General features: G+C 37.6%; 1 protein-coding gene across 1 annotated transcript in view; it reads right to left on the bottom strand.

Annotated features, from left to right (window-relative positions):
* IFT57 (intraflagellar transport 57) overlaps positions 1-27,899 on the bottom strand; it is a 76,351-nt gene that overhangs the window by 35,217 nt on the left and 13,235 nt on the right. Inside the window, exons 5-6 of the mRNA XM_027868201.1 lie at positions 26,591-26,659; positions 8,404-8,526 (exon numbers count right to left, since the gene is read on the bottom strand). Coding sequence (XP_027724002.1) covers positions 8,404-8,526; positions 26,591-26,659 — 192 coding nt within the window. The remainder of the gene's footprint in view (positions 1-8,403; positions 8,527-26,590; positions 26,660-27,899) is intronic.

The following is a 27,899-nucleotide window of genomic DNA, read 5'->3' on the forward strand; positions in this document are numbered from 1 at the left end:
GTGTGACCCTGAGCAAGTCACTTAACTTTGTTTGCCTCAGTTTCCTCATCTATAAAATAAGCTGAGGAAGGAAATGGCAAACTACTCCAGTATCTTTGCCAAGAAAACCCCAAACAGGGTCGTGAAGAGTTAGAGATGATTGAAATGACCTGGTAACAACAAGCAGACATGGTAGCCAGGAAATCACTTGGCAGAGTCTGTTACAATATTCTTTCATAGGAGATGAAGAGATGTGAATTTCATAATAATACAATTATGTACATTTAAAATTTTTCTCTAATATACCCCCTTCTCCCCTCTAACACTGCCATCACCCTGGTACAGGCTCTCATTTGCTCATACCTGGATCACTGCAATAGTTTGCTGGTTGGTTTGCCGCCTCAAGTCTCTCTCCATTCCAGACCAGCCTCCACTCTAGCTGCTGAAATGATTTTCTAAAAGCACAGGTTTTACCATGTCATCTCCCTACTCACTAAACTTCAGTGGCTCGCTATCACCTCTAGGATCAAATATGTAAAATCTTCTGTCTAGCATTCACAGCCCTTCCTAACAACTCCTCTCCCCCAGCCCTTCCCAGTCTTATTGCTGTTACATATCCCTATTTACTCTTCAATACTATGGTCTCCTTGAACAGGGCACTCCCTCTCCTGACTCTACAGGCATTTTCATTGGCTGTCATTCAATGCCTTCCTTCCAGAATGTTCTCCTTCCTCATCCCCACCTCCTGGCTTCCCTCAAGTCCCAGCTAAGAAATCATTTCTAATCCCTTTTAATTTTAGTATCTTCCCCATGCTGATTATTTCCTATTTATCCTGTATACAGCTTGTTTGTACATAATTCTTTGCATGGTTACCTCCCCCATTAGGTTGTGAACTGTGAGGACAGGGGCTGTTTTTGCCTTTATTTGTGTCCTGAGCATTTAGCACAGTGTCTGACACATAGCAGGTGTTTAATAAATGTTTACTGACTGACCATACTCAAAGAGTACTGATACGAAAAAACATAGAAGTTTTAGCTGACTAAAAGCTAACAATATGCTGCAGCTACAAAAAAAAAAAAAAGATCAGTTACGGTTGCATTAATAGAAACAGAAAAGTACTAAAAGTTAGGAGGAGAGGGCTCAGTCCTCAGCTATGCTCCTGTTCAACACTCATCAATAGTTTGGATAAAGACAGATGGCATGAAGTTATTAAGAAGGTAAACTAATATATTAGAAAATAAAAATAGGATCCCCAAAGATCAAAATAAGCTAGAACAATGTTAGATTAACTTTATATTACTTTTAAAACTGTTTGGCTTGTTGGTGCTTCCTTCTGAATTTCCCTCTGTTTTCTCGACATTTTACAATGTTTCGATGGGTTAAATGATGTGCATCTGATGCCTACTCCCTCCTACCTATTTCTCCATGTTTTTATACTCTTCTCACACATCTTAATCGTGAGAAAGTGCAAGTTCCACCTTCCTCTTCCTTCTTTCTATACTTCATATTCTTTTTACTTTCTCTTCTTTTTCCTCTCAAAACTGTGACAATCCACCCCCAAGGTTCTATGTTCATCTTATTTAATCTTTCTCTCCTTTGAAGATACTAAGGTTCTGGATTTTTTCAAATTCAAAATGTGTTACTTAAGAACTTGAATAAACTTTTTTGTTCTTGTTTCTTCACCCCCAAAGCATAAATCCCATCTAATTGCTCAAATAGCTTTATATTTCTAGGTTTCTCCGAGTCTCATGTTTACATTTCAAAATCTCTACTCAGTTCTGCTATTTTCATTAGAAATTCTTGAAAGTCCTTTCTTCCATTAAAGATCCATGTTTCATTGTAGAATTACACTTAGCTTTGTGGGTTAGGTTATTCTTGATTGTAAACCATCTTTTACTTTTCTCCTCGCATTTGTAATACTGTATCATTTATAGTCCTACAAGATTCTTACTGGCTCCTCAGTATTTGAATTCTTTCTTTATGGCTGCTTGATGTATATTTTTCTGTGATATAGAAGCGGTGCATTTGGACCAGGACATTCCTAGGACTTGGTTTCCTCCAGAAAGTTATCAGTCAATTTTTTTCTATCTTTACTTTGGCTTCTGCTTCTAATGGATCTGGGCTGTTTTCATTTATGATTCCTTGAAATACAGTATCTAGGTCTTACTTTTTTAATCATGGTTTTCAGGACATCCAATGATTCCTAAATTATCCCTCCCTGACCTATTTTCCAGAGCAATTTTTTTTTTATCAGATATCTATCTTACATTTTCTATTTTAAAAAATCTTTTAATTTTGTTCTATTATTTGCTCTCTCATGGCTTTACCGAATTTTGTTTGATCTAATTTTCAGTTAATATGCAAGGTTTACTACTTTCTCTTCTGAGCTATTTATTTACCTTCCAATTCTTTTCCATAGAACTTTTATTTCATTTTTGAATTTCTTACTTCATTTCTGCTAGCTAGTCATGTAATCCTTATGTAAAATCCATTTCTTTTTAACAGTCCTGAACTGACCTCTGCCTCAAAGGGTTAGTCCCTCATGGATCTTCAGGGCCCTCTATGTTGCCTCATGACTGGCTGTAGAGCCTTAGAGTGGCCCATTCTAAGTGCTGCCAAGCACACGCTGGTGCTGTTGTTCCCAGGGGCTTTTAAGGTCCACACTGTGGATTTCTGACCATGCTGGGACATCCTCAGGGAAGTCCTCTGTTCTTGCTATCTCCAAACAGAAAACCTTACATCTCTATCTCATCTCTGGTTGTGTCAGAAGGCTGCTAGCTAATTCGCCTTCATTGGAACTGGCTTTGCTAGAAGGCTTTCTTTCCATGAACAATAGCTCATGGGCTTCTGGCTGAGGTTTTTGTGTAGTGCCTGGGTGGAAAATTCATTCATTACAGTGTCTTACTGAGTTTCTTGAAAAGTATTGGGTCTGTTGTCATATTTAAGTTTTTGCTTGAGTAGGTATGTGGGATTTGGGCTCTCTGTTGCCATTCAAGGTAACTATTGTGGCTCTAGGTCCCTGATGGTCTTCAGTGGTTTTTGTCCAAGACTTAGATAGATAGATAGGTAGTTAAAGTATTTATTAAATTTTTGTTATATTCTAGGCGGTGTGCTGGGCACTGGCAATACAACTAAGAAGCAAACAAGGGAATCCCCGAGAAGTTTACATGCAAATGGGGAAAGAGCACATAAAGGGGAGGTGGAAAGGCAGGAAGAGTTGAAGGGAAAGGGTGAAGAAGAAAGCACTAAGAATGAGGTTAGGAGCTACTAGCCCATAAATGCAAAAGAGACCTGGCTCCAGACAAGATAAAGGCGGCACCTATGAGCCGCCTGAGTGGTTCCAGGGATGAAGTCCAAAGTTCCTGTGGAGAAGAAATCGGGATGGATGCTGGCCAGAGTGGAGTCGGCATGAATTAGAGTTGTTGGCCAGAAAGTGACTTTGTAGTATTTGCTAGGTTCCCTGTAGCTATGAATGCCCAGGTGAATCGCCACAAATAGGTAGCAGCCAAGTCTTTTTCTTTTTTTTAAACAAAGCTTAGGAGATTCTCTGGTATGGCTTGGTTGCATGCCCTGGGAATATGGCAGACCATTCTCTTGTTAACAGATTGACAAATGTCTGTCATGCTGTCCTTGATCCATGAGAGTCACCCACCACTACATTCTACTCTTCTGACCCTTAAAGGATGCTCTCTTACATGACAGCTCTTGCCATTTTTGCCATTTTTTGGATGACAAATATCTGCTTCTTTTTCAAGCTCCTGCCCCTCTTCAGAACTTCAAATTTGTTTTTTCTTTTTAGCTCCAAATATAGAGTTGCCTTTTCCTTCCCTTCCTCTTCTGGATGACAGTCTTGTAGGCTCCAAACTCTTGACATACGTCAAATTTTCTTCTAAAGTCAGTCTCTGAAGGGTCCCACTATTCAGTGGGTGGCACCAGGCAATGCCCCAGGTTGTTTGTATTTGATACCCGTTTGGGCAGAGTCCCAACCCAGTGGCACCATCCTGCCCCATTCTCAACTAGCCCCAAGCAGTGCCCCACACTTCAGTCTCAGTTCTCTCCACTTCCAAAGCTGCTGTCTTCCTCTGGTGTCCTTTACCTTTTACCTGGACCCATTTACCTTTAAACACAATCACTTCTCCCCCTCTTAAAAAAAAACCCAAAACCAAAACCAAGAAAAACTTCACTCATCTCTGTCCTGTATTTCTTCTTTTCTGTCTCAAACCAGAAAAACCCAACCACACTCACTGCTTCCACTTCCTCCTTCTCACTCACTCCTCACTTAACCCTTTGCAATGTGGTTTGTGACTTCATCACTCAACTCAAACCGTTCTGTCCAACATTATCAATTACTGATTGCCAAATCTGATCATCTTTTCACAAACCCTTATTTTTCTTGACCTCTGCTTTATTTGACATTGTTGACTGCCTTCTCCTCCTGGCTGTATTCTACGCTCTGAATTTTTGTGACTTCATTCTCTTCGGGTTCTTCTACTTGTCTGACCACTCCTTTGCTTATTATGACCTTTAACCATAAGTGTTAACTAGGATCCGTCCTTTGCCCTTTTCTCTTTTTTCTCTCTTTGTGTCTCATGTCTCAAATACCACCCCTCTGCACTTCCGCCTCACAGAATTCTTCTTTCAGGATTTAGCTCAAGAACCAACATCTACCTGATTCTCTCAGTTGCTAATATACCTCTCTCCCTAACTACCTTGAATTTATTTGCATTTATTTTCTTTTCTATTTATACTCTGGGATGCTTATATATGTTCTTGTTTCCCCTGATAGAATACAAGTTCTTTGGGAGAAGCAAATATATTATTCTTTGCATTTGTATCTCTAGTATCTAGCATCTAGTAGATACTTAACAAATGCTTGTTGAATGATTGCAAAATGCCCCTTACTGATTTGAGATAAAAAAAAAAAACAAAACTATTTGTGGGTGTTTATACTTTTTAATCTAAGTACCTTTTAAAAATAAATATTTGCTAATATCTTTTGTTCTTACATCATCTAAATCTTTCCCTGTACTTTCTTCCATATAAAAAATAACTTTTTAAGGAAAAAAGAAATAGCAGGAGAAAAGGAAAAAAAAATGCAACAAAATCAATTGATATATTCAAAAACATAAAAATATATGAATGCTCACACCCATCAACCTCCCACATCTGCAAAGGAATGTGTGTGTATATGTGATAGCGGAGGAAGGGGATTGGGGAAGGAAATACTGTGACTTGTCAGATCTCTTCTTTGAAGTCTTGCTTGTTTGCAGTTTTACAATATTCTGCTTTTCAATTTTCCCAGAAGTTCTTATCAAATAAGGAGTTCTTTCCCCAAAAATTTATGGTTTCAGGTTTATCAAACACTGTGTGACAGAGTTCCATTATTTCTGATTCTCCCTTGTCCAGTTCTTCCCATTCCATGGATCTATTTTTCTATTTTTCCATTTTTTAACCAATACCATATAGATTTGATGACTGCTGCTTTAAAATATAGTCTGAGGTCTGAAATGGCTATTCCCCCTTCATCTTTTTTCCTTGATATTCTAGACTTTTTGTTTCGACAAATAGATTTTGTTATTATTTTATCAATTTCTGCCATTTCTCTCTTTGATGGTCTGATTGGTAGAGCATTGAAACTGTATATTAACTTTGATTGTACTGTCACTTTACTGGGGAAGGAAATGGCAAACCATTCCAGGATCTTTACAAGAGAACCCTAGGAACACAGACGTCCATGGGATCACAGTCAGACATGACTGAAAATGACTAAACAACAACCAAACTGTCACTTTGCCAAGCCATAAGCATTAAATATTCTTCCAGTCTGAAAAGGAATTAACAACTTAAGTTGTTCTTTCTTTAGGAACACTTTATATTAAGTTGTTACAAGTACATTTTTTTTTTTTTGTGAGGCAATCAGGGTTAAGTGACTTGCCTAGAGTCCCATAGCTAGTTAGTATCATGTGTCTGAGGCTGGACTTGAACTCAGGTCCTCCTGATTCCAGGGCCTGACTCCACTGCACCTAGTTGCCCCCTACAAGTACATTTTGTATGCTTTGGGAGCTTGACCTCCAAATATTTTAATGCATCGAAATCCCTTTTTAAAGTCCTTAACAGCCTTTATCACCTCTTCATAGCTTGACAGCCACACCACACTTTCTTCCTTATGTCTCAACAACTTTATAGCCACACACTGCTTCCTTTAGCACTAACTTTTTTTCCCCCATCAATTTAACTTGACTAATTGCATAGCAAGGACCAACAGAAATATAAATCCCTAGTTACAAATTCAAATACCTCTGTCACTAAACTTGCTATTCAACTCTCATTACTTATAATTTGCTTTCCTTAATACTTTGAGAAAATTTTTCATTTACAAAGCTATTGATCACCCACACAACTCACATTTTAAAATTCTTTATCTAGAATGTCCTTATGTCTCATTAATAGGAAATAGTTACTACTGTTTTTTAATTTCTCTCCATAACAATACACTTGTCCTAGTGCTAAGCGCTAATGGGAACACAACATTCAAAGCTGTCAGAAGAAACTTGGAGAAAATCTAGTCCAACTGCCACATTTCATGGATGAAGAGACAGAGGCCTAGGGAGGTTAAGTTGCTCTGTCTAAAGTCACCCTGGGAGAAAATGCAGTGAACCCTAGTCCTCTGATTATAAATCTAACATTTTGCTACCATATCATTTCAGTGTGTTCTGTGTCTAAAACTTTCCCCAAAATGAAACTACAGTAAGTACTTTTTTCCTGCTTCGTAACTCTGACTCATTCAGCACCCATCTCCTATGGTCTCATCATTTTATAACCAACTACTGCCAGATGCTCCTTGAAGGCAAAAAATCTTTTTTTCCTTCTTTGAATATTTCAACACCATTTAACCAAACAGCACATAAATAGTTTTTAAATATATTACAAAAACTTAGGCCAAAAAGTTCACGTAGTGCTTGAAGGGGATGGAGGAATTGTGCAGATAAAGGCCAGTCCACGAGGCAACTCCTGGCAAGTCTTCAGTGCAAGTCCATTGTTCCTGAACTCAATCACCATCAGAGTCCCTAATCAGACTAGCATATCTACTTCATGTCTCATTTTTTTTTAACCTAGAAAGTTTTGGTTAATCCCCTTTAAAGACTGGGTTTGCAAAAGCTAGCATTATGAAGTTCCTTATTTCCTGCTAGGTCCTAATACCTACAATGTGGATAAGCTGCTACAAGATCAAATACAGGTCAAATCTTATTATGCAAATTCTTTTTAGCATATTGTGATTCTGTCATATTGGATCATAAGGAGAAGCAGGTATTAATAGGGGTCTAGAAATCCTTTTGTTATACAGAAACTTTTTTTGTAGTAAAATTTGTTGCTACAGGATTTAACCTGTATTTGATTTTCTAAATGCTATTATACCCATTAACATTTGTGATTTATAATATTTATTATTAGTTATATTATGTAGCATGTTTGGTGGAAACACAGAAATAAAAATATCTTTAATACACATATTTAAGTAATGAAAGAGATCTTTAAGTTTGAGCATTTGCTTGTAAAATTTTTTAAAAATTAAAAATGTCCATGATATTATTATTATTAATTTACTAACATGCAAACATTTACTAACATTTTACTATATTACACTACCTGGTATCATAACAAATTAACTTTTAATTTAAAAAGTAGATTTCTTCTGATAAAGTCTTGGATAAGATTTCTCCCTAAGAGGGCTAAGCTTTAAATGAAATTTCAATAAGTTAAATTAAGATTTCCAGTAGGATCTAATAAGAGAAAAAGAAATTCCTACTGACATATTGACATATAGGAGATGTGAGAACATCCCTGGAATAAGCAAATAGGAATCATCTTATATAATCACTAGATGACTGTTAAAACAATATGATCCTTCTTTCCTAAACCAAGCTGGTTAAAGGGAAAGAGGAATAAAACTAAGTCAAGTCCAGGAAACCTCTGGAAATTCCAATAAATTCTGTAGTTGTCATGGGAGCTAGTTTGGTCAACCCTAAAATGAAACAGATTTCAAGGTCCATTATGGGGTAATATTGAGGCAGTACTTTAAAAGAGCATTTTTTTTTCCCAACCACTTTGGAACTTCAGAACAAATCTAAAACAAATCTCCTAGTGCCATTCTGCTTTGGGTATACAATGGAGCAAAAGAAAGAAAGAAAAGGAAGAAAGGAAAGAAAGAAGGAAGAGAAAGAGAAAGAAAGAGGGAGAGGGAGGGAGGGAGGAAGGAAGAGAGAGAGGGAAAGGCAGGGGAGGAGGAAGGTGCCTTTGGTTCTTTCAGCCAGGCATTTGTCTGGCTCATTTTGGGGGTGGAGGGGGGAGAAGGGACACCATCATAGTAGTACTGACAGGAGCAGCCAGCTCCACCATCAGATGCCTCTTCTGTCTCTCCATACCTTATTATCAGTCCGAATCGTGACTTTCAGTTGTGGTAGTACACGTTCCACTTCTAGATTCCATTCTGCAGCATCTGTTGTAGATTCCAAAATATCTTCTTGTTTGGCAGACTCGTTCATATCCTAAGAAAAGAAAGATATTACAAGATTGAGAGTTTATAAAAAGATATGGTGAAATCTTGAAGCATTTTAGCAGCAGTACACAATTTAAATCAGGCACAGTACTACTGAAATTATTATGGGAACAGAAACTATTCTATCATCCCACCCATATCAAAGAAAAATTATCCAAAACTGTATAAAGCAGCAAGAGTACAGGAATCAAAGGATCACAGACTTAAAGGTGGAAATGACCTTGGAGTCTATTCTAGTCCAGTCTCCTCAGTGTAAAGACAGGGAAACTGAGACCTAAGGAGTTTAGGTGACTTGCTTAAGATCACCTAGGTAATAAGTGGTAGAGCCAGGATTTGAACCCAGGTCCACATCTTTGAAGGGAGGCAGTGTGTTTCAGTGGAAAGAATTCTGAACTTTCCCACTAAATTTGGAGCCATGGGACTAGAGTTTGAATCTCTGCTTTGCCACGTAGGTTCATCTTGTTGTTCAGTTGTTCAGTCATGTCTGACTCTATGTGACCCTGTGGATTCCATGGGATTTTCTTAGCAAAGATACTGGAATTGTTTGCCATTTTCTTCTCTTGTGGGCTCCCTCCCATTTTACATATGACTGAGGCAAAGAGGGGTGAAGTGACTTGCCCAGGGTCACACAGCTAGTAAGGTCACATTTGAATTCAGATCTTCCAGACTCCAAGCCTGGAGCTCTACCCACTGCACCACCCCGCCTAGGCTGGTCTACCTAATCTTAAGTAGGGGGCTGAACTTAGATTTGAAAGAGAAAGCATTGTACAGTGGAAAGGGAGCAAGATTTGGACTGTAATGCTAGGATTCAATTCAGGGTTTGTTGCTTTTTATCTATGTGACATTGGGCAAGTCACTTCCTTTCTCTATGTCCTCATCCATAAAAATAGGAGAATTATCTTGAAGGTCCTTTCAATCTCCAAATCTTTGACCCTAAAATGCTAAATAAGATACATTCTAGTGTTCAAACTGAAAGGGACTTTAGATGTTATCTAACTCAACCCTATCTTTTTTTAAAGTGGGCACAGAGGGAGAAATGACTTGCACAAGGTCACCCCCAAAACTGCAGAAGCAAGATTCAAAGTCCAGGTCTTAGCATTAGTCCAGATCTAGCATTCTTTCTGCTGTGACTCTGCAGATTGGCAGCTCAGTATTCTACTGGTGCTTGAGGTCTTTAATGGCTCAGAGGCTAATTCCCACTTTGGAGGCTTAACACCACACTTAGACTTTTGGGACACTCCGTGTAAAGAAAATACAGGCTTTAGTGAGTGCCTAATGGACAGCTATATACATAATGTCACTTAATAAGAATTTCACTTAGTTATCCCAGTTCATAAGTTGCTCCATGCTCTAAACTAGACACTTTAGGAAGTTGTATTAACCTTTTCAGAACACAAGGGTGTCACTGAGTTCATTTATGTGGTAATTTGCTAATCAGTAAGATATCTTAGTGAGATGAAAGCCTTTCATGTAGCAACTTAAATTTCCTAATTCATTCCTAGAAAATAACTTATATACTACCAGAATCCACCTAATTTCTTAATAGGGAAGGGGAGAAAAAGAAAAAGGCTAGTGTCTGTAAACAAGCATTAACTCAGGACACTTCAATTACTTCCTGTTTGCCCCATTTATTTGACCACCATTTTCCCCAAAAGAAATTCCTAATGCCTCAGTCACTTGATGCATTAACTAAACAAGCCATAAATTTGACGAAGTATATATAATTTTCAGAGCCCACACCTTGCATTGGTTATATTACTCCCTTAAAATATTATACTTCCCAACTCATTTGTTCTCTATTTAGTAAATGTAATTTTATGCAGGGTTCTGAGTAGAAAAGAAACAAATAGTTGCTTTGGTTTAATCAAAATAACCTATTGTGATGACAAAGCACTCCTATAAACCAGCATTCACAGGGATAAGTGCTACTCTCTGGAAACAGTCTTTTCTAGAGAAAAGCTGCTGTAGGGATAGATAAGCCTAAAGCCAGATCACAGTAGCCAAGAATCCTTGGACCACAGTGTCATTCTGGATGGCAAAGTTCTCTTGACTAGCAGTTAATCCCCTTTAAATAACAACATCTTTAGTTTTAATTATTTCTAACAAAAACACATTACACTTCATTTATTCACTCAAAAAGGATTTATTAAGCATCTAATAAGTGCCAGGTATTGGGGACACAAAATCAAAAACAAACAGGCCCCTGTCCTCAAGGAGCTGACAATCTACATAATGTAAGCTTATATACACAGAGAAGAAAGCTTACATACACAGAAAAGAAAGTACAAAATATTTACAAAATAATTTCCAGGGGAAGGGGACTAATAGTAATAGAGGGAAGGGAGAATCTCTCTGCCTTCTTAAGAAGAGTTTATTGAAAACAGTTTAGCTTTTTCTTCATAACTCAGAATCAGCCTCATGAATATCAAATTTTATACTCTATTGTATGTAACACAGAGTGGTGCCCTTAGAGTTTATTAAGGTATTTTTGGAGGTTCACCCTCATAGAAAGTGGCCCTAGACCATTAATTTTCTTGAGTTCTTCTGCCTATTGTTTCTTCCTTACAATTTTTCTGTCTCCTTCTTTGCTGCCAAGTGACACAAATTATTCCTGCCTACAGTAGGCCCTGTGCCTATCCATTTTGCTTCTTGCAATTTTTATGGCCTTGGAAACCAGATAATTAAGTTTATTAAAATTATGTGCATAGTAAGAGTCAATACACTCTGAATAAAGGACTAAGAAGCTCTGCTATGAGTAAAATTCACACACTTTATTTAATGAAGACACCTATTTTGGTGATTCAAAGGTCTTTTTAGCTTCCTTCCTAATTTTTTCTTAACTTTATTCTAGATAGGTGAGATAGCCAAGCTCTAGATAGGTGAGGTATTACTATCGGGTAACAGAATTTCCCTCTTCATGTTTCTTTCAGGTGTAAATGGAAAGCTAGATTAAGTAACAATAATATGCTACTTGGATTAAGAGAATTTTCCCCAGAAGATATTACTATTTTTAAGTAAACCAAAGTTCAGGTTGGAAGAATCTTAAAATCTTGTATGTCTCTTTAAGTGCTGTATTTTTTTTAATTCAGTGAGTTTGATTCATTGCTTTCTTGCTATATTAGGTTTTACATGATTTAACAGTGTATTACCATGAATATAAATGTTTAAAAGTACAAGTTAAAATGTATATTCAGATCTGTTCTGAATGATTCAAATTAAATACTAGTTGTAATCTCTCAAGGGAAGAAGATGGATAGAATCTCATGTCCTTAAATACACTTGGTTCATGAAAATTAAAAAACAAAAAACCACCCTCAAGTTTCAATGCTGATAATGAGAAGAAATTTTATGCCAGACTGAGTAAACTGAGCACTTGAGAAAATCACATTCTCATAACAAGAAATGTTTTTTAAAGAAGGAAAAAAAAACAATTAAAAAACACCATTTTATTATTTCAATTAGAAATGTTAACTGACCTTTGAAAGCTTTTATTTCCAAATTTAACTTTCATTAGTCAGTTACCAAGAAAAGAGGTGGCTGATCATAAAGTGAGAGTGAGAAGCATTAGATGTTAGCCTGAGTATGGCAGTTACTGAGATAATTAACAAACAACAACTGGAAAACGAAAGTAAGCTTCTCATGTACTGGGGAGATAATGTGAAGGAGTTTGGGGAAAACATGGGAAAGAATTGAGCAAAATATGAGAAATTATAGAACAAAAGGAATGTAATCAGCATTAGCTGAGGAAATATATAGGAAATCATGTATGTAACGAATTACCAAGGCACAACATATAGTTAGAGTTGGTCCTTAGAAATGCCAGGCCCCACATGTATGCACAGTGAGTGGCTTAAATTGTACAAATATGCGAGCAAGCTTGTAAGAATGATTTTAGGGAGTTAGGCTTCCACAGCAGGACAAGAAATTCCAAGATTTTGTGGACAGTCCCTCAACCAATCATAAAGTGCTCCAAACTTTTCTGTAAACAACTAGTTCCTAAAGAAAGAGCCCTAGAGACTAAAAAGGTTGCAACCAGCTGGGTTCAAGGATGGGGCTATGAACTGACACACCCCAAGGGCGGAGATAGCTGCCATTTTTGAACGTGGGACCCATTAAGTGGGAGGAGTTAACAGAACATGGATTAACATGCGATGAGCTGTCTAGGAAGGGTGTAACTCAGACGAACTAGACCAATTGGAGCCCTGATGGGTGGAGTAAGGATCTTACTAACAGCTTAAAAGTTGATTCTACCACTGAACCAGTGCCCACGTGCACTCAAGTGCCCGCTTATCTCACAAGATGCATTAATAAAGACACTCCTTCACTCACTCACTGTAGCAGATTTTTGTTTCAGATTTTTCTAACAAGCTGTTACTGCATCTATTTTCTTTCATTCCTTTCTAATCATGACCCCCTATAGCTGCCATCAGGACATTGAGTATTAGTCTGTTCTGTCTTCTAGGTACTCTGAGACCATACTTACTGACGTATCCTGACCCCAAACCCAACTTTTAAATAGAGCAAATTACTGCTTATTCTGTGGTTTAGAAAAAAAAAAAGTTTTAACCATATTCTTTGCAAAACAAACAAAACAAAAAAAAAACAACAAAAAACCCAGAATTACTATGTGGTTAAGTAATATGAGGAAAACAAAATGAGTACTAGATATGGTCAATCAATTAAAAAAAACATTTTATTAGGCTCCTACTATGTGCCAGACACTATGAACAGGGGATTTGTGCTAAGCACAAATAAAAAAAGGGACAAAAGACTGCTCCTGCTCTTAAGGAGCTTACAATCTAATGCGGAGTGGGCGGGAACAAAGTACAAATAAATATATACAAAACAAGCCATACACAGGATAAATAGGAAACAATTAACAATGGTTTGGAAAACACTGGCATTAAGAGGAGTTTGGGAAAGCTTCCAGAAAAGGTGGGATTTTAGCTGGGACTTAAAAGAAGTCAGAGAAGTCAGCAGTCGGAGTGGAGGAGGGAGAACTTCCAAGCATGGGGGAAGAGTCAAGAGAAAATGGCCAGAGCTGAGAGGTGAAGTGTCTTGTCTGTGAAACAGCCAGGAGGCCACTATACCTGGACTAAAGAAGTGTGTTAGAGAGTATGGTATAAGAAGACTACAAAGGTAGGAGGGGTCACGAGGGGCTTTGAATGCCAAATAGAACATTTTGAATTCGATCCTGGAGGCAATACAGAGCCACTGACGATTATTGGGGGGGGGGGGGAGGGGGGGGAAGGAGGGGACCCAATGGTGATGGGGTTGGGATCTGGACCCCAGAAAGGAAAAACCTGAACTTTCCCACATGGCCAAATTTCTAGTGTTAACCTGAGGCTGTAAGCCCATCAACTGGCCTTTCATTGTGGCTATACCCAGTCTTCCAATTCTGTTACCCTTAAACCTCCCTATGTCCTCTGGCCACTTCCCACCCTTAATCCCATCTAGGCTCCATTCTCCCTAGACTATGCCTAGGGTTCTATTACCTCATAGACTACTTGGCCACTCCTAGATCCCTCACATAATCTTTCTGTATATAAGGTCCATCTTGTCTCCACTAAGATGCTGGGAGTCTTATAATCTAGCCACTGCTCAGATTCTAGCCAATAGCTCACAGATGCTCAGATTCTTTAAGAGTCTGGCTAATGTGGAGGATCTTTAATAAACCTTGTCTTTGGCTGAAAGAAAGCTTGGGTCAAATACTTTCGGGCAAGATCCGCATGTTGTGATCTCGGGGTCCCAGTACCCCTAAACCTCTAGAACTCATCAATGGAACTAATCAGACCTGTGCTTTAGGAAAATCACTTTAGTGGCTGAATGAAAAATGGACTGAAATAGGGAGAGACTTACAATAGCCCACTGTCAGGCTACTGTAGTAATCAAGGCCTGAGGTGAGGAGAACCTGCATTAAAGTGGTGGCAGTGTCAGAGAAGAGAAGGGAATGTTGAAAAGGTAAAATTGACAGGCTTTGGCAACAGCTTGGATACAGAGAGTGAAGAGATAATGGGGAATCCAGGATTACTCCTAGGTTGTGAACTTGAGGGACCAGGAGGATGGTGTTGCCCTCTATGGCAACAAGGCGGGTAGGAGGGGGTGGGGGCTGCAGGAAGAAGATAATGAGTTCCATTTTGACATCTGGTCCTTGATCTCTAGGAATTTAGAATATTTTGGGAGTGACAATATATATAAAAATTATGTATAAACAAATATATGTCAGAAATCATGACAGTGAATGGTTATCAAAATAAAGTTAAAGACAGTTATAGAAGAGATTAAGATAAGGAAAAGTTCAATGTGTGACTGGCAGGTTTCATAGAGGAAGTGAGACTTGAACTGGGCTTTGAAGATTAAGAGTGGAGAAGAGGAGAGAGGGTATTGCAGGTAAGGAAAACAGTGCATGCAAAGAGGAATCAATGGGATCTATTTAGGATGCACTAAACAGAATGGCCTGAAGGAACAGAGGGAGGGCTGTGGAGTTGTGGAAAATAATACAGGATAGATAAGGTAGACTGTGAAGCACCTTGAAAGGTGGCCTTTGAGAAATTTGTATTTTATCTTAAAAGCAGTAGGTAGTTATGGAAAGTGTATGAACTAGTAAACACACGATAGTGAATTCTGGGAAGGCCTAACTGTTAAGTGCTTAATTAACTATTGCTGACTAATTGATTGAAGGTAAGAGGCAGTATGGAGAGAGCTGGCTTTGAAATCAGAAAGCCTCAGATATCACACAGAGTATCCCTGTGATTTGGGGTCAAGTCACTCAGCCTCAGGGCCCCAGGCAACTCTCTAAGACTATAACTAGTTTAAAAGTTGTTGATTTGTATTAGAAGAGAAAGTTTACATACTAGGAAGTTCCTATAATGATGAAATCATAGGTAAGACAAACAAAAAATGGCTGATGGTAATGTGAAAGATGGAATCATCTCTTCTTTCCTCAAGCTTATCACATCTTCTCTTCCCTTTACCTTTTTAGATCATGACCTTAACTTACTTTAAAATATTTACTTTTGTCTTTACTGAGAAAATTGAGGCTATTTACACCATAAGTTCTCTCTTCTGTTTCTCTTCTCAAAACCCCTTTCCCCAAGTCTCTAATAATGAAGTGGTCCTTCTTGCCAAGGCCAGTTCTTCTTCACGCGCACTTGATCTCATCCATCTTTTCCAGCATATTACATCCCTAATCATATCCCCCTTCCCAATCGTCTTCATTTCTCTACTAGTTTCTTTCTTGCTGCCTTCAAATACACCCAAGACTTCAAAAATCTTCACTAGACCCTACCCAATCCCTTAAGTCATCATCCTACATATCTTTCTTTCTCAACCCAACTGCTAGAAAAAGCCGCCTACTCTCATTGCCTCCACTTCCTCTCTCTCCTTCATTCACCCCTCAGTCCTTTGCAACCTGGCTTCTGACCTTATCACTCGTAAAAAAGCTCTCTCCCAAATTACAGAGAGCTATGAACAGCCAAATCTGATAGACTTTTCTCAGTTCTTTCTTCTTGACCTCTCTGCTACACCTGTCACTACCGACCACCCTCCTCCCTCCTGGATACACTCTCTTCTCTGGATTTTGGTGATACCATTCTCTCTCCTAGTTCTTCTACCTGTATGATTATTCCTTTTTGGTCTCCTTTGCTGTACAACATCCAAATCATGTGCCCTCACCATGGGTATCCTCCTAGGCTCTGTCCTGGGCCCTGCTCTTTACACCCCGCCTGCCCATTCCCCTCACTCCTTCACCAGTCCCAATCCCAATTTTGAACCTCAGCCCCACCTCACCCATTGCCCACTGATTATTTCAAACTGGATGTCCTGGAAACATCTTAAATTCAATTCAACATGACAACGGACTCATTTTCTTTCCACACAAACCTGTTTCTTTGTTATTTCTGTCAATGGCACAGTCTTTTTTTTTCCCCTGAGGCAACTGGGGTTAAGTGACTTGTCCAGGGTCACACAGCTAGTAAGTGTCAAGTGTTTGGTCTGACGCTGGATTTGAACTCAGGTCCTCCTGAATTCAGGGCCAGTGCTCTATCCACTGCGCCACCTAGCTGCCCCTACAATCAGTCTTCCAGTCTCCCAGTTTCATAATCTCATTATCAATCCTTACTCTCCTTCCCCCACATAATTAGTCAGCTGACAAAAATGGCTATTTCTACCTCTACCTCACGTCTGACTCTCTATAGTCAATCACCACCTTAGTTCAACCCTTAATTATTTTTTCTTTTAAGACACAGCTAAAATCATCAAAACTACTTGGTACTGGAGTGGTGAATCAGTGGAAAAGGTTAAGTACACAAAATACAGTAGTAAATGACTATAGTAATCCACTGTTTGATAAACCCAAAGGCTCTAGCTTCTGGGATAAGAACTCACTATTCGACAAAAACTGCTGGGAAAACTGGAAAATAGTATGGCAGAAACTGGGCACAGAACAACATCTTACACTGTATACCAAGGCAAGGTCAAAATGGGTACATGACTTAGACATAAAGGGTGAATCGATAAGCAAATTAGGAGAGCAAGGAATAGTTTACCTGTCAGATCTATGGAGAATGGAAGAAATTATGACCAAACAAGAGACAAGAGAACATTATGAAATACGAAATGGATAATTTTAATTACATTAAATTAAAAAGTTTTTGCACAAACAAAGTCAACGCAACCAAGATTAGAAGAGAAGCAGAAAGCTGGGAAACAATTTCTATAGCCAGTGTCTCTGATGAAGGATTCATTTTTAAAATATATAGAGAACTGAGTCAAATCTATAAAAATACAAGTCATTCTCCAATTGATATGGTCAAAGGATATGAACAGGCAGTTTTCAGATGAAGAAATTAAAGCTGTCTATATATATTGATTAGAGAAATGCAAATTAAAACAACTCTGAGGTACCACATCACACCTATCAGATTGGCTAACATGACAAAACAGAAAAATGTTAAATGTTGGAGAAGATGTGGGAAAATTGGAACACTAACGCATTGCTGGTAGAGTTATGAACTGATCCAACCATTCTGGAAAACAATTTGGAACTATGCCCAAAGGATTATAAAACTGTACATACCCATTGATCTAGCATTATCACTACTAGGTCTGTATCCCAAACAGATCATAAAAAAGGGAAATGGACCCACATGTACAAAAATATTTATAGCAGCTCTTTTTGTGGTGGCAAAGAATTGGAAACTCAGTGGATGCTCATCAATTGGGGGAATGGTTAAACAAGGTGTGGTATATGAATGTAATGGAATACTATTGTTCCATAAGAAATGGGGGGCAGGCAGACTTCAGAAAAACCTGTAAAGATTTATACAAACTGATGCTGAGTGAAATGAGCAGAATCAGAACACTATACACAGCAAAAGCAATATTGTGTGATGACCAACCTCATTAGACTTTGCTCTTTCTCTGCAATGCAAGAATCTAATACAGCTCCAAAGGCTCATCATGATGGAAAATGCTCTCCACATCCAGAGAAAGAACTATGGAGTCCTACATGCAGATCAAAGCATACTATTTTCTCTTTTTTTTGTTGCTTTTTTCTTTCTTAGGGTTTTTCCCTTTTGTTCTGATTCTTCTTTCACAACATGACTAATGTAGAAATATGTTTAATATGATCATACATGTATAGCCTATATCAGATTGCATGTTGTCTTGGAAAGGAGGGGGGAAATTTAAAACTCACAATCTTACAAAAGCAAATGTTGAAAATTAAAAATAAATAAATTAAAAAAAAAAGACATTTGTAGCACCATCTTCTTTCTACACAAAGCCTTTCTAGAAAATGGCAAATGACCCCTACCTTTAACAGCAGTGTATTTATTTGTATTTGTTCTCTTTATACTTATTCATATTATACACATACACACACACACACACATACACACACATCATATATATATATATAGGCATATATGTGTACATATTTTTTCTTGTCTTATTCTGACATATATATTCTTATTTCCTCTTCTAGAATGTAAGCTTCTGGAGAGTAAAGATGGTTTCATCCTTTGTATTTATATCCCAAGTGCCTAAGCATAGTGCTTGACATCTACTAAGAGCTTAATAAATGCTTACTGATTGACTGAAAGAAATCACTGAGGGTTGGTATGGTAGGAAAAGATTTAGACCTTTAAGAATCTGCATGACTCAAGCTCAGCCTAGGCAGATGAATCTTTTATGTACAGGAAGCAAAGCTGCAGAAGCAGTAATGACATGGTATGTTTAGGACATAGTGAGAAGACCCGTCTAACTGATGTATTCACGTAAGAAAGCAGTAGTACGTGAGGATCGAAGGATAAGTAGACATCAGGTTGTTTGGCCTAGAGTATCTGGTTAAGGATCTTGGACTTTGTCTTATACTCAAGGAAAGACCACTTAAGTAAGGTTTTTGAAAGGTGGAGTAGTAAGACAAAAGCTATGTGTTTAAAGTGGAAGCACTGTGCATTGAAGGAAGGAAAGGCTAAAATTAAAAGGACTAGTTAGCAGGCTACTGTTGTTGTTGTTTATCCTTCCTTTTTTTGTTTTTGTTTTTGCTTGACAAAATATTTTATTTTATAAAATAATTTCCCTAAGATTATTTTATGTATCAAATTTCCTGAGTACATTTAATATATGATTCTGCTTACAAAAATTCTCTTTATGGAGTTTACATAGATAGAGAGCATTAGAACTCCGGTTGGGGATTAAACTAGATGACTTCTGAGGTCCCTCCTAACTTAAAGATACTACAATCTTAACACACTTTATCCTAAAAATAAGACATACTTGTACTTGGCATTGCTAATTTCTTTCAAAATAATTTTTAGATCTTTTGCTTTTATACAACCTACAGTTCTCACTATGATCTCTCCTCTATCGTCTCCCAAAGGGCAATCCTTTATAATAAAAAGAGAAAGAAAAAAGTTACACAAAACCAAGCAATATATCAAAAAAGTCTGATATTAGGTAGTATTAAATGGTCCCCCATCTCTGCAAAAAGGATGCTGAAGTGTCTTCTCCCATCTCTTCTTTGGGACCAAATTTGGACATTAAAATTTCACAGCATTGCTTCTTTTGTCATTGTGCTTTCCTCTAACACTGCTGTAGTCACTGTATACGTTGTTTTCCTGGTTCTATTTACTTCGTTTTTCATCAGTTCATGTTTGGTGCTTCTCCATAGTTATTATATCTTACAGTGCAGTAATATTCCATTACTTTCATGCACCATTCCCCAATCAACAGGCATCTACTTTGTTTCCAATTCTTCGCTAGTACAAAAAAGGGTTGCTATAAATACTCTGGTGAACATGGGGCCTTTCTTTGTGTCACTTACCTCCTTAGGGTATATGCCAATAATAGAATCTCTGAGTAAAAAGGGATAGACATTTTAGTTACTTTCTTTGCATAAGAATTTGAATTCCAAAGGGCATACGATAATTTACTGATATTTAAACCTTTGGAGTGGTAACCCAACTCTCCTTTTCTTATACTTCAATATTTTTCTGGATTTTGTTCCTCAGTAAGAACTATTGACAAAAATAACAATTTTTTCCCTATTATAATTAGTTATTTTTATTATCATTAATAACAAAATGAAAATCCACAGGCTTTGCAAACAGTATGACTTCTTGTCAAATTCTCAGTCTTTCTGAAGGAGAGACATTTTCCTGAGGGGAAAATATCTCTACTTCCATGTTTATTTGCAGTCAGCCACCTCTTGACTTGAAGACACAAAGTGAAATTCCTTCTCAGCATTCTGGATCTCTGGAGAGGAGCTCCAGGAACATCATGTTACTGCAACAGCTGGTGAACACCAGGCTGACAGTGCAGGCTGACAGCGCATGGTGGCTCTGGGGTGGAACTGGGGGTAGCTGGAGTGTGCTGCCTACGCCACTGTCCCTAGGCACCGGCCTGCTCCGTCCACCTCAGCCAAGAGCATCTCCTCTGGGGGCTCTGGGGGTTCAGAGGCAGCGCCGACTTTCCGCTCCTTCAAGGAGCTGTCTATCCTTCGTTCTTGAAGAGGATCATGACATCAGGGAGGTGATGCCGTGACATACAAGTGAATTATATTTAAGTAAGGGAGAGCTGTGCAAAGTCACCAGCTTCACTCTCTTCTCAGGAGTCAGCTGGGTCCAGTGGCAAGATATAGATTAAGACAACAGGAGATGGCCCTGCAGGCTACTGTAGTAGTCCAGCAAAAGTGATGAGGTCTAGAATGAGGGTGTTAACTTTATAAATAAAGAAGGGATAGAATTGGAAACAGAGAAAGAAATTTTGGAGACTTGATACAACTTGGTAATTGGAGATATAAGGTGAAGTACAGGTACTTGATACTTTGAATGACTCCAGGGCTTCAAGTCAACAATAGCAACAACAACATCATCAACAAGAAGCAGCCATATATACTAAGATTTTTATGTGTGTTTCTGGAGGACAGAAACTATATCCTTTTCTGTAAGGTGTCATCACCACACAGTGTTACATCCATGCTGTTTAATTGCCACGTGACACAAAAGCATACTGTTATCCTAGTGTTAGCAAACTCCTCCAAATTAAGTGTAGAGCTTTATCTCACAGGACTAGAAAGGCCACTGAAAAGTCCTATTTCGTGCCTTTTCCACTTTCACAGCTTACTACTCAGATGAAGGTGAGAATCCATCCTATTCTGAGTTTAAAAAAAAAAATCCTAAAACTACATTAACAGGGGCAGCTAGGTGGCACAATGGACAGAGCACCTGACCTGGAGTCAAGATGACCTGAGTTCAAATGTGACCCCAGACACTTATTAGCTGTGTGACTCTGGGCAAATCACTTAACCCTGCCTGCCTCAAAAAAACAAAACAAAACAAAAAACTACATTAACAGATTGAGTGAAACACTGTCCTTCTCACTGAGGAGGGCAAGAATCATTTGTCTTCCTAAAAGCAGAGGAGCCAGATTTTTCTCCCCCGTTTGCTACATTTCTGTCCATTTCCAGATATTTAGGTTCTAAGAATGAGGGAAAAATTGGAGAACTAAAAATAATTCCGCCACAGGCTTTATTCCACCATAGAGAATAAGAAAGTAAAAAGTGTAAAATCATAAAGTGTAAAAAAAGGTTATTTTTTAAATTGACAAAAAAAAACCCCTACATTGTTCCTCTTTGACTGCCACATTATTGAAAATCTGTACTAGTGACATTCTAGCTAAAACTAAAATAACATTTCCATTCCAAGCCCACATTTTCACTTTCTTACAGCTTTTGCTTTTCAAACTGAAATTTCTTGGTATGATGATATTTTTGCTAAGCAATTAAAAACCAATTGTGTTCAAACCTTTTGAAATGCTTAGTTTTATTCTGTATAACTCAGGATTTGGTTTCTAAAATCTCAAATTTAGCATCTCAATGAAGAATAGTGTCTAAGACATGTTTGAAAAAAATGTTTTGAAATGAAGTGATGGGCATTTTAAAACAGCATTTAGAGTATGCAGTTTTCTTTTTTTTTTTAAACCAGAGAAAGAGAATGCAATGTGCCAATATGATGCTGTTACATGTGAACAGACGCTGCCTCCCTCTCCCTTGTTGCAGAAACTACTGCCTTGGAAGCCTTAGACCAGCCTTCATTCTCATCTTCCTGCAGCCTAAACCCTCCCTTAACAATGCCACCAGAGATAACCAATCACAAAAGCCTCTGCTCATTTTCCCACTAGTGATTTCTCAATAGACTTGGGCTCTGGATGCAAGGATCTGAGCACCACCCATACCATGCTTCTATCGGAAGACAGTTCCAAACAACAAGCTCATAAATACCTTTTCAAATTTAACATATTCTGCTGGTTTTACACATAATACATGCACTATATTCTTTAAATTTTGCATATTTCTAGCTTTGGTAAAGGTCCCATTACATTCACTTTTACTAAAATAATCTCTCTTATACCTTGCAAGTCCTCCTCGTTGAATCATAAAATCTTAAATCTATTATGAGACAAACCTAAATAGCAATCCTGTTGTGAAAGCGCAACCTGTGCCATCCTAAGCTTCAGTCAGACACACAGCTGTCTCAGGCAGATGGCTTTAGTGGGCAACATGGTGAGCTTGCCAGATTTTTAAAAAATGAAAGAGCTGTCTGCCTCATTAGTACTTGATGGCTGACCATCCACAAACACCTGGTATTCTAGGCTTCTTCCTCTTATGGAATAGCAATCATAGTTCTTACCTGTTGAGGATATTTATTATATAACCCAAGTCAATGGAATTTAGTACTTAAAGGATTTTACAAAGCCACAAAGTGGAAAAAAAATCACTTAAACTTACCTATTCTATGTAATGGAGGTGGGGCAGAAAAGGTCCTAGCAGGGTCACAAGTCAGTGATGATCAGGGTGGGGAAGCCATACTGCACCATAAAAATTATTTCTATCTCACTACTCATATCTGGTCATTTTTTTTCCCTAAGGGAGAAGTCATGAGACATTAATGTCTAATATAAAAATTATGAAGAAAGACATTTTCTTCCTTCTAATAACCATGTGTATATCCATCTAAACTACTTTTTCTTTCTTCTTATAACTCTAAGTGCATCGTCTCTAGTCTATGATCCCCACATCCACCTTCTTCCCAGGATCACAAAGCAAAAATAATGTTTAAAAAAGATGGCAAGGTAATAATGCATTTAAATGGCAAATGGTAGTTAATGAGTGTTGCAATGGTTATTGGATTTTAATCTGGAATTCTTTGGCTTATTTGGATTTAAATGCTAAGTTAACAGTTGTATTCAGTGGTTTGCTGGTAAATATTTAACAACTGACTCTCTGGGAAAAAAATGTACATATGATACACTTTAAAGTTTAATCTGCATTGTTAACATTTTCTCCACTGCTTTCTTAAATCTAGACAACCAACAAAACAATAAGTCAAGTCCTGATTTGTAGCATTTATTGATATCTGAGACAAACATTTGTTTACTTCCGAGGTATAAATGCTCACAATGAAAAGTTAACTACTAAGCCAGTTTGACCTGGCTCCAGCACCCCTCTGATGCCATTTGTTTCAATTTAAGTTCAACAAATGTTTATGGAGTCTTTACTACCCACAAGGCACTTGCTGGGTGCTTGGGGTAATATAGAAATGCATGGTTCCTATGACCATGAAGCTCATGGTCTAGTTAGGCATGGTGATTAAATAAAATGGTGGCTACATTCCCAAGATAACCCATAAAAGCTAATTTAACCCACAGGTACTAAAAATATAATAGTTCAGTACTATACTTAGTTCTGTAGTACCCAATCAACATGTTTTACAATGTTTCTATGTAGGAAAAAAAAAGGCATATGTAGTTCTAATTTTGAATGCCAGCAACACATTTCTCCTGACTCCTACATTGGGAATGGGTAAAAGTTCCAGTTTGAACAGGGACTTCCTCAGCTCTAATCTACTCCCTGGCTCCCATGGTTTTCAGGTCAATGATTCCAAAAGGGCAGACGCTGGTAAATGAATGGTGGAGATGAGGAGTACAAAGGGGCAAAAAAGGGGCTTAGAGGGATAAGAGGAACAGAAATAGGGCTTTGAAAAGATGGGGGTGCGGGATTTGAAAGCTATAGGAACAGGACTCTTGCTGGTATGACTCCCTATTGGCCCCAATCACTCCTTTGTTGTTATTTTAACTTTGAGAAGGTTGAGAACATGGGTATAATGTCTTTGTCTACCTGTTCCCACATGAATGAATGTGTCAGATGTTGCTTGAGTGATCCTTGTTCTATTACTAGGCATATGTTTTTCACAAGACCATGCTGCTGGATCAATGTCTTCCAATTTGTAATGGTTCATAAAACTATTAGTGATCGAAATAAAATACTTTTAACAAACAAAGGTTTTTACTTCTTAAATTCTATAAATTAAAAAAAAATACTCTTCTTATTCTGTTCTTCTTATCCCCAGCTCCAAGTCCTGGCCTCTGAATTCTGAGAGTAAGTACACTCAAAGGATTTCTCCATACATGGCAGAGTAACTTAGACATTCTTCTGGTCTACACAGTATGCGCAGGATGAGTCTCATGATGGCAGCACTCATTCCTTCTCTCCAAGAGCAGAAATTACCCTCAGTCCTCAGCTGCAGCTGGTGTGTGGTCCCCTCACAGAGAAGCTCCTTGACAGTCACAGCCAGGACATTAGCAGTTATTATCATCACACACTAAGAATTCTCCAGAAAAGTTCAGTTATTGGGGAATAGGTTTCATTTAAATCATGGGGTGGCTGGCATTTTAGCAAAAGTCATGGTCTTTGTTCCTCTAATTATTCCTTCTTTCACTACAATTAAATGAACCTTGCTTCTCCCCTGAGCAATTGCTCAGGATCCAAAAATGACTGTATTTCCCTTGGGCCCACTAGCTCCCCAGTTAATGAAATGCCAGTGGGATATTGCCAACACCTCTTTGGTTTTCAAATATTATCACTGGATATAAGTTTGTAGTATATTAAAGAATATTCTGCCCGTAGCTTATATTGGCCATAGCCTAGTAATCACAAATATTTCATGATAGTCTATGTATATAATACTGGCTTCTGCCAAAGATCATAGGATCATGTATTTAGTCCTAGATGGGACCTCAAAGGCCATCCAATCCAAACCTTTCATTTTATAGATGAGGAAACTTGAGGCCTGAGGAGGTTAAGTGCCTTGCCCAAAATCACTCAGGTAAACAGAAAAGGTGGGATTTGAAACCAGGTCCTCTTATTGCAATGACAGTGCTCTTTTTTCTTTATTGGATTAGAAGCCCTTTGACCTTGCTTGCTTTACCACACGCTGAACAACTGATGGAGAATTCCCTTCTTAGATTAGCCACCTGAGCTTTTTATCACTTTTTTCTTCATGTACTGCTAAGCTTAGTTTATTCTCTTTTATTTTTGGTAGTTCCCATTGCTGACTTCCTTCCCTTTTCTGAACTGTGAAACACATGTCTAGTAGTCAAGTTCGAAAGACAGTTGGGTGCACTATTATATCCTGCTAGACCCATAACACTTTCTTCTACAGGCCATGGGTATTGGCTCATTAGCTTGTTTCCCTCTACAGCATTACCAACTCTTTCTGATCATTTTTTTTTTCATCAGATAGTGGGAAGAACACAAGACTTGAAGAGAGAAGAGTTCGGCTTGAATCCTGGCTCTTGAGAGTTTACCCTTTTCCACCTCCTCCTCAGTAACACCAGTGGCCACCGAAGACTTTGCCCTGGACATCCTGGGCTGGGCCAAGGGGAGAAGATGGAATGGTAAAGTGACAGTCCAAGGCAATATGAGTTGAAGAGAAAGACAAACGACAAAGGAATATCCACAATAGGGAGGGAAGTGCCTTTACTATGGCTACTAAGTTAACCAGTCGAACAAATGTTCAAATGTAAGGCATTGGGTTTCTCTATTAAAAAAGGTCTACTTATTGACTTTCCAGTTTATCAACCACAAATAAATATTTATTCAACACACAGGGCACTATGAGAGATACACAGAAGTGTAAAACAAAGTCTCCACCTTCAAGAATTTTAGTAAATAAGGCATTTGCTTATAATAATATTAACTAATGATACAAGGTAGCACTTGATAATGTCAAATAAGCCCCAGAGACACAGTATTACTACTTATTTGGCCATTAATAATAAAAATAAACTCACATTTACATAGCATTAAAGATTTACAAATTGATTTCCTTACAACAATCCTATGAGGTGAACAAAATAAATACTATGATCTTATTTAAAAGAGGATAGAACAGGCTGCTCAAAGGAGTCAACTGCTTAGATGTGGTAAAGAACCAGTAAAGAAGAAAGCCTTCTTTCCACTGTACTATGTTAAATGTATTTAACTAAGTCTTAAATCAGTGAAATTATAGTATGCATTTGTTTATTCATTTTTTTGTTACAATTATATTTTTAGATATGTGAAAATAATTAAAGAACTTTTAAAACAAAAACTCCAAAAACAAAACCGTTGGTTCTATTAATTTCAACTTATGCCAAAATATAAGTAGTGATTAAAGCTTAATTACTTAATGTTTTTTGTTTATGAATCAGTAATGGATATATTAACTCACCAATCGGTAGGTCTGTGCCTTTAAAACATTGAGATCAATAAAGTTTTCTTCATTGTCAGTCTCCTCTTCCTTGGAAAAGAAAAAATTTCTTTAATACATTGTCATCATAAATCATAATTTAAAAATACTATATGAATATACACACATTATATTAGGTTTTATCTAAGATTTCTTGCAGGAAAAAAAAAGACAAATCTATAGAGACTGTGAATAATAAGGTAGTATACCATATTGAAGGCAGTATTTTCTGGTGAAAGAATTTATGTCTGTCATCTAGGAATCATCTTAGCAAAGTTCAGAAACTCTTCATCTATAGATAGGCTACCAGGTAATTAATCTTTTGCATCAGAGCAACTCATGATTTCATCTATTAAGATTGAGATGGGTTTGATCTACACAGACAAAAATCACAAATCCTTGACATGTAAGTTGCTATTGCTTTTTTGAAAAAAGAAATACTTACTAGCCATCGGATGGGCCCAAAATGAATGGATAAGGAAATTTATTGGGACTCAGTCTTATGACTGATTAAGAAACAGAGAATATCTATGCCAGACCTAGAAACATAGTCACTGAAGGCTATTTATAGGGCTGCAGGATTTGGGACAGTTACCATGCAAATGAACCAATGCATTGGTTTTCTAAAAAATATAGAGTATCAATTTATACCATAAAGGAATAATCATCAGAACCTTCTGGAATTAGTTATAAAAACAGAAAAGTACATCAGTAGAACAAGCTAGATAAAGAAGAATCAAAAACATTTTAACTCAGTAATAAAATGCTTGATAAATCCAAGAACATAAATTACTTATGGAAAAATTCCCTATTTGACAAGAACTTGTAGGAAAATGTAAAAAATATGGCAGGAACTGGGTTTAGATCAACATGTTATGTCATATGCCAACATAGGCTAAAAATCCGCACAACCTGAATATCACGAATATAGAAAACCATAGAAAAAATACGAGAACCAGATCACTTAACTTTCATAGCCAAGGCTAGGCAGGGGGAGACTTCTTAACCAAACAAGCCATAGGATTATGACAAAAGATAAAACAGATAATTTTTTATTACATTAAATTATAAAAGCTTTTGCATGAACAAAGTTAATGCAACTAGGATAGGAAAGGCTGTAGTCAATTAGAAAATAAATTTGCATCAAATATCTCTGAAAAGGGTCTGATATCCAAGATGATACAGAACTGATACAAAAAATATGTCTAGGAACTATTCCACCATAATGTGTTCAAAGGATCTGACCTTTGAGAACAAACATTTGTCAAAAGAATTATTAAACTATTAAAAA

The sequence above is a fragment of the Vombatus ursinus genome, unplaced genomic scaffold, assembly GCF_900497805.2.
Source record: "Vombatus ursinus unplaced genomic scaffold, bare-nosed wombat genome assembly UNPS02001419.1, whole genome shotgun sequence".
Lineage (NCBI taxonomy): Eukaryota > Metazoa > Chordata > Mammalia > Diprotodontia > Vombatidae > Vombatus > Vombatus ursinus.